Genomic DNA, 8,096 nt, shown 5'->3' with positions numbered 1-8,096 from the left:
GCACATCTTTGGAAAGACCATTTCTTTTTTCTTGGGTGTGTGGCATTAGAGTTAGACAGGGCAAATGCAATGGAACTTGTGTTTAGTGATCAAAACACTTCAATATCCCCAACTACTCTATGGCCCATCTTATAGCCTCAAAGAACAGTAACACTCAGTGAGGAAGAAACTACCAGATAAAAGTTTCTGTTATGTGACAACAGAGGTGACTTTTCAAAAGGGCTTCAAATTCACAGACACCAACGCAAAACTCTCTCATCTTACTCCAAAACGCATCCTGCTCTCACTTCTTTCTGCTGGGAGGCCACACTGTGGAATCTGAATGAGAGGCACTGTATTATGAAGAAAGCCAAAGGTACCTGGGAAAGAGTAATGGGTCTCTGAAAAGCACTGGCTTTGGAGTCAACCAGCTCTGCTAATTCCAAGCTCTGTGACTCTGGGGTAGTAATTCAACGTCTCAGAGCTTCAGTTTCCTCAGGTGAAAACTGAAAATAATATCTTTCTCACACTGTTTTTTTTTTTTTTTTGTTTTTTGTCTTTTTCCGTGTCCGGCAACGGATCGCAACCCTCAGTGTTGCCCCCGTACCGGACCGGGGACCGGCGACGGGATCGCAAGCCTCGGCGTTGCCCCCGCGCCTCGCTCAGCCAGTGAGCGGGAGCCGGTCTGTATGTGGGATCCGAACCCTCGGGCGGCAGCGCCGCCGCGCCTCCTAAGCGGCGCACTATCCAGTGCGCCACTGGGCCGGCCCCTGTTTGCCCCTTCTGATGTTTGTTTCCCATTCCTTCTTTCTGCCTTAAATTTGTGTTATAAAATACTTTTTAGAATTGCATTTTAATTTCTCTATCTTTTTAGGTAGACTTCTTTGCATTTACTCTAGCCATTATATTACACATCTTTTTCCTTTTCGGTCTATTTAATTATTGTAACTCTTCACATAGAAGGTTAAGTTTTGCAACCAGATGGTTCTATTTACATATCCCTTCATCCTTTATACTACAGTTTATATGTATAAAACTACATATTCCATAAATCCCATAACAGAATGTTATAAATTTTAGTCCAGGTATTTTTTGTTTTAGTCATATGTATTTTAACAAAATTAAGAGGAAAAAAATTCTTCTACATTTACCCACACATTTGGCATTTCTTTTTTTCGAAAAAGATGACCGGTAAGGGGATCTTAACCCTTGACTTGGTGTTGTCAGCACCACACTCTCCAAAGTGAGCTAACCGGCCATCCCTATGTAGGGATCCAAACCCGTGACCCTGGTGTTATCAGCACCACACTTTCTCAATTGAGCCACGGGCCAGCCCTGGCATGTCTACTGATGTTTTCTTTCTTTTAAATAGCTGTGGTTTCAGGTGTGGGGGGAACCAGTCTGTTGATTGCCTTTTCTCTTAATATTAGTCATATTTTAACGTTTATTCATCTCTAGTAATTTTGGATTGAATCATGGACATTATGAATGATGTTACAGATACTCTCAATTATGTTATTATCCCATGAAAAAAACTGATTTGTTTTTTTTTAGCAAGCAGTTACCTTGGGTGAACTAAAATCTGTAACACTACCTCCCATGTGTTAGACAGCTGCTGAAATCCCTGCTTAGTACTTTTACTCTCAGTTGACCTTAGTGGAGTCTGGCTGTGCCTAGATATGTTTAAAAGCAAAATTTGCAGCTTCCCCTTTCAGCATATTCTCCCTCAGTTTCCTGCTGCTGTAGCTATCTCCTGAAATATGGCCTCTATTTAAACAATACGTAAGACTTCAGGTTTCTATGTAAGTGCTCACTTGTACTACCAACTGGTACCTGTCCACAAAGAGTTAAAAAAATGGGAAAGGCCACCAGTGTGGTTCTCTTCTTCCAAATAATGATTCCCTTCCAATTTATGCCTGGTTTTGGTTGCTCTCCAGAAACTTTGGATCACTGTATTTTACATTTTATATAGTTGATAATTGTTATTTCTGGGAGGGTTAGCCTGATATAGGCTACTCTTCTAATACCAAAAGTAGAACTCCTAATCCTTATGTTATTAAATACCTGTATTAAAAAATCTGTGTCATAAGATTTTAGGTGAGTTTCTTTTAAATACAATATAGCTGTTTAATCTTTTTATATCCAATCAGAGTCTCTGGCTTTTAACTGGTATATTTACACTTATTGTGATTACTGATATGTTTGGCCCATTTTATCATATTGTTTTGTGATACACATTTTTCATGGTCTCTCTGTCTTCTGTACTTCCTTAATCCTTAGATCAACTGGTTTACTTAACTTTTTTGTTTCCTCTATGCTGTGGAATACAGAATACACATATCCTGTTTCATTGTTCTTAAGGGGTTACACTGTACTTTTTAACAGACATTTAGAGCCTAAATTGGATCCATTCCTCTACCATTCTACATAACAATGCAAAAGAATCCTAAAATAATAAGCTACAAATCACACTCCCAAATATTATTTTCTACAGTTTTTGTTTCATGTTGTTTTTAACTTCTTCCCCAAATAAATCTCTTTATATTTTTCTTTAACAGATTTCTTTGAACAATGATCACTTAGATTTACATAAGTGTGTGTGTGTATGCACACAGTAATTTTTCCCAAAATTAACTCAGTTGAGTGGAGTGCAGCCTTGTAACACCAAGGTCAAGGGTTCAGATCCCCATACCAGCCAGCTCCCCACCCACACCCCAAATAATTTTTCCTGACCAAAGTAATTTCTTACATTTCCTTCAATGTGAAGTTTCATGTCTGGTTTCAATATGGAAACATTTCAGCTATGTTCCTTATAATTTTACCTGATAGGAATACTTTTAGTCCTAGGTTTAAAATAATTTCTTCAGAGAGGATTTAATTTGCTTCCGCCTGATACCCGGAAGTATAACCTATTTGTAGTCTTACTTTATTTATTTATTGATGGCAGCTGGCTTGTATAACCTATTATGGAGTCCTATCTATCTATTTTTCACAGGCTGGCCAGCACCCATTTATTTTTTTAAAATACATTTTTGTTTTGAAGTAATCATAAATGCAAAGATAGGTAGAAGTAGAAAACTTTCTCCCTTGAACGATGTAAGAGTCTGTGGCTGATCTGTTGTCCTGTCACCTCCAGTTACAAGACAACCATCAACATCATGAAACTCAAACTGATACACTGCTGTCACATATTCATCTGATCCCATTCAAGTTTTGCCACTTATCTCATTAATGTCCTTTAGCAAAAGGATCCAGTTCTGAGGGGCTGGCCCGTGGCTCACTGGGAGCATGTGGTGCTGAAAAGGATCCAGTTCAAAATCATACATTGCATTTAGTTGTCATGTCTCTCTTCTCCTTCATCTGTCATAGTTTCTCAAAATTTCCTTGACTTTTATGACCTTGTCTTTTTTGAAGATTATAGGCAAGTTATTTTGGCCTGTGGAATGTTCCTCACTTTGGATTTGTCTGATATCAAGGCATAATTAGATTTAGGTTATCCCTTATTGACTGTAGTATCACAAATGTAACGCTGTTTTGTTAGGGCATCCTAACAGGTGGCTCGTGATATCAATTTACCCCACGACTGATGATCACTTTAATCACTTGATTAAGGTGGCATCTGCCAGGCTTCTCTACTGAAAATATGCATTTTTAAGTTTTTGGTAGTGAGGGACATTGAATTATCTGACTATCTCAACTGTATTTATTTACTTATATTGGCATGACCCCATGATTTGTTATTTTATTCAGTGATTTATCAGTGGTTGCCGATTGTGAGTGTGTGTGTGTGTGTGTGTGTGTGTGTATATATATATATATATATACACACACACACATATATATATATATATTTTTTTTGAGAAACATCTATTCAAGTCATCTACCCATTTAAAAAATTGTGTTGTTAGTCTTTTTATTAATGAGTTATAACAGTTCTTTGTATGGATGGATATATGTATGCAAGTCCTTTATTTGATATATGATTTACAAATGTTTCTCCCATTCTGTGAGGAGTTCTTTTTTTTGGGCACTTGGCTGGTCCAGGGATCCAAACCCTTAACGTTGGTGTTATTAACACCATGCTATGACCAGTTTCTTGCTGGTATCCTTTAGATAAAGATAGTAGATAAAGTGCAATTTATCTATTTTTCTTTTGTGCTCATGATTTTGGTGTCACATCTAAGAAATTATTTCCTAATGTAATCACAAAAATGGATTTACTCCTATGTTTTACCCTAAGAGTTTTTTTTTTTTTTTTCCTTTTTGGTGTCCGGGAACAGATCACAACCCTCAGTGTCGCTCCCGTACCGGACCGGGACCGGCAACGGGATCGCAACCCTCGGCGCTGCACCCGCACCTCGCTCAGCCAGTGAGCGGGAACCGGTCTGTATGTGGGATCCGAACCCTCGGCGGGAGCACCGCCGCACTCCCAAGCAGCGCACTGTAGCAGTGCGCCACCGGGCCAGCCTACCTTAAGAGTTTTATAGATTTAGGTCTTTATTTAGGTTGATGGCCAATTTTGAGATAATTTTTGTATATGGTACAAAGCAGGGATTAAACTTTACTCCTGTATATGTATATACAGTTATAACAGAACCATTTGTTGGAAAGATTACTCTTTCCTCATTGAATTGTTTTAGCTCATTTGTCAAAAATCAATTGACCATAAATTTATGGGTATAATACACATTTTGATAAATAAGTGTTTACCATAAAAACTAAAATTTTACTTGAAATGCATTTCTCTAATGAGATAAAGAAACTTGACTTCATTAAATTTTTTAAAATAAAAGTCACTTTTCATTTATTGACTCTGACCCCATCAGTGATAAATGCACCATTATTTTATAACACTGTGTTCTAACCAACTAAGCAAAATGGCCAACCTTCATTATTTTAATTATATAACTATTTTATTCACATAACTATTGTGGCAAAGATAGATATAAACGAGGTCTGGCTTACTCTAAAAGTCATGCTCTTTGTTTACATGATACTCGAAGTGACCTGTTCAAAACAAAACAACTGACCTCTCTCCCTCCTTATCCTAATCATAAAATATTATTTGAAGAATAAAATAGCACTGCCCCCCAAAAATATCCTGTCCTTCAGCCTGATTTTAAGCAATATCTTATCACAAGAAAAAAAGATCCCCCTACCTGGATAGGTTTTTCCACTATTTACTCAGTATGCAGACCAATGACTACAAAGATTAAAGTAATTAGAGATAAAATCTTTATTTAAAGATTTCATACCACTTTTCATGCCAGAGATGTGACAGAAATAATGGCTTATCTGTTATTCTTCATATCTCCCCTGAAATTAACAGTCTCTTCATCCCATTGAATAGCTGGAGCTTCAATCCAAGATCGAGGTTAGTGAATTTCCCACTTAGGACAAAACTGGTAACATCAAATGGTCATGTTTTCCTTTAAGTGGGATTCCTACTTCTTATTTTCAAAGCCTGTTTATCCTTAACACGTTCTAGGAAAGCACTAAATCTGGTAAGAGTCTGCTTCCACTGCTATGATCTCACTAGTAAAAACAAAAGGCTCTGGGCCGGCCCGTGGCTCACTCGGTAGAGTGCGGTGCTGATAACACCAAGGCCACGGGTTCGGATCCTATATAGGGATGGCCGGTTTGCTCACTGGCTGAGCGTGGTGCTGACAACACCAAGCCAAGGGTTGAGATCCCCTTACCGGTCATCTTTTTAAAAAAAAAAAAAAAAAAAAAAGGCTCTTTGAAAAGAACTTTGGCACTAAGCTCGGAGAATATGGAACTTACTCTCACATTCATCAAGTAAGCATTAGTAAAGTTACCTGAGAATTAAACCTTTTAACTTCATGTTGTAGTTAAACCTGTATCTAGCCACCCATTATAGAATAATCAAAGCAAATTAATCTTTATTGAAGAACTTGTTTATGCCTGCTGATTTAAACATACTGCTGGTGCTGGATTCTCTGGGGAGCAAAAGGGGATTTTAATCATAACACCTAGAAAAGCCCCATAGTTAGGAGGGTCAAGACAGTCATAGTTGAAAGTCATAGAAGAAAACACTATAAAGCATGGGATCAACATCTATTACACAATAAGGTGTTCCCGGTTCCAAGTTATATATTTAACGAACCTCTTTAAAGCAATTTTGTTTTTCCAAACAAATTGAGTATGAGGAAAAAAAGTATCATCTATATTAAATAACTTATCCTAATTTATTCTCCTTTTCTTTCATTTGTAAAACTAATATCTGTTAAACTTATATTATGTACAAGGCACTGGGAAATCCAAGGTGAAAAAGAAAGACAATGATATTGCACTACTGGAGCTTATAATCTAATGGGGGAGACAGATAAATGAATAAACAAATGTAATTATAGACTATAGAAAGAAACAGAGTGCCGATGATCTTGAATAAAGGGAGGAATCTTCTTTTGGCAAGATGATCAGGAAAATCATTTTTTAAAAAATTACATTTTAGCTGATACTGACATTAAAGGACAAGAAGAAACCAACCACAGGAAGAATTTGAAGAAGCTCTCTTCAGGCAATGGGAATAGTAAGTATAATGATCCTCTGGTGAGAAAGAGCTTGGTATGTTCTAGGAACTGAAAGAAGGCCAGTATGATACAATACAGTGAATAAGGTTAAGATGGCAATAAATAGATGGGGGAGAGGTCAGGTAGTCAGGGACCAGATCACTCTTAAAAACAATGGGTAAGGGGCCGGCCCGGTGGCGCACTGCTACAGTGCACCGCTTGGGAGCGCAACAGCGCTCCCGCCGAGGGTTCGGATCCCACATACAGACTGGCCACTCACTGGCTGAGCGAGGTGCGGGTGCAACACTGAGGGTTGCGATCCCGTTGCCAGTCCCGGTCCAGTACGAGCGCGACACTGAGGGTTGCGATCCGTTGCCGGTCATGAAAAAAGACAAAAAAAGGAAAAAAAAAAAAAACAATGGGTAAGGAAGGAGTTTATATTTTTTTCTGATAGTAAATCCCTTAAAGGCTTTAAGCATGATCTAGGTTACGTTAGAAAGTCATTTGTCTTTTTACTGTTCGGAGAGTGGTTTGGAGGGAAGCAAGAATGGAAGTAAACAGATCTGTTAGAAGGCTATTGCAACAGCCCAAAGAAAAGATAATAGTGGCATGGATTTGAATGATGGCAATGGAATGTGGAGAAAAGTGGGATATATTTCAGGGATGGAAATAACAGAACGTGGAGATGGACTGGTTGAGGGGTTGAAAAATCGCAGGAATCTAGGATGACTTCTAGGTAGCTTTTACTTATCTGATAAGCTCAATAGTAGAGTCCTAGAAGGTACTACTACCCAAATGCTAAATAAAGCCTTGACATTTTCTCTAAAAACGAATAGAAAGATAAATCTTGCTCTGTGTTCAAGCGGGTAGATGATCAGAAAAAACAGTGGGCCCTCTTCCTTTGATCATTACATATCCATAAATCATCTTACTCCTTTTGAACATGGAAAATATTTGAAACTGAACTGCTAACTACTGGGTTTTTCTTGGATGACATAATCATACTTAGGGAGTCAAAAGCTAGAGATATAGCATTATTTATTAAAGCCTCAATGAACAAGATTTATGCCATTTGACTCTTGACTATCAAATAGTGTACAGAATTCTTCAAAGTGTAAATTAAATGGTAAAGAAAGGTCTTGATCCCACTGGAGAGGTAGAAATGATAGCAAGAACACAAAGCCATTTCCCCCAAACCCAAGAAATACAATTTCTTCTCCGATAACAGTACAAATATATTGTGTGGACTTAGTACTCACCAACATGGATGGGGGCTGGGAATAATCCATATTCATGCTCTCCTGGAGTATACTCCAGCTTCTCTTTCTTTAATTGAATCAATCGGCTCTTTGGGCTGTGATTAGAAAAGAATGGGAAACAATTAGAAGCAATGAAATTTCTTCTTGTGATCAAATACAGGCAATAGATCACCTGATCAAAAGTATTTAACAGGGGCCGGCCCAGTGGCGCACTGCTATAGTGCGCCGCTTGGGAAGCGTGGCGGCGCTCCCGCCGAGGGTTCGGATCCCACATACAGACCGACCGCTCACTGGCTGAGCGAGGGGCGGGAGCAACACCGAGGGT

At 38.5% G+C, this 8,096-nt stretch overlaps 1 protein-coding gene across 1 annotated transcript in view; it reads right to left on the bottom strand.

The window, feature by feature from the left end:
- ASH1L (ash1 (absent, small, or homeotic)-like (Drosophila)) overlaps positions 1–8,096 on the bottom strand; it is a gene marked incomplete at its 5' end in the record, with an annotated part of 126,394 nt that overhangs the window by 42,848 nt on the left and 75,450 nt on the right. Inside the window, one exon of the mRNA XM_008588220.1 lies at positions 7,772–7,866. Coding sequence (XP_008586442.1) covers positions 7,772–7,866 — 95 coding nt within the window. The remainder of the gene's footprint in view (positions 1–7,771; positions 7,867–8,096) is intronic.

Source organism: Galeopterus variegatus, unplaced genomic scaffold (genome assembly GCF_000696425.1).
Source record: "Galeopterus variegatus unplaced genomic scaffold, G_variegatus-3.0.2 Scaffold4721, whole genome shotgun sequence".
In the NCBI taxonomy this organism is placed as follows: Eukaryota; Metazoa; Chordata; class Mammalia; order Dermoptera; family Cynocephalidae; genus Galeopterus; species Galeopterus variegatus.
The sequence above is the reverse complement of the archived record's forward strand: the minus strand, read 5'-3'. Positions and strand labels throughout refer to the sequence as shown.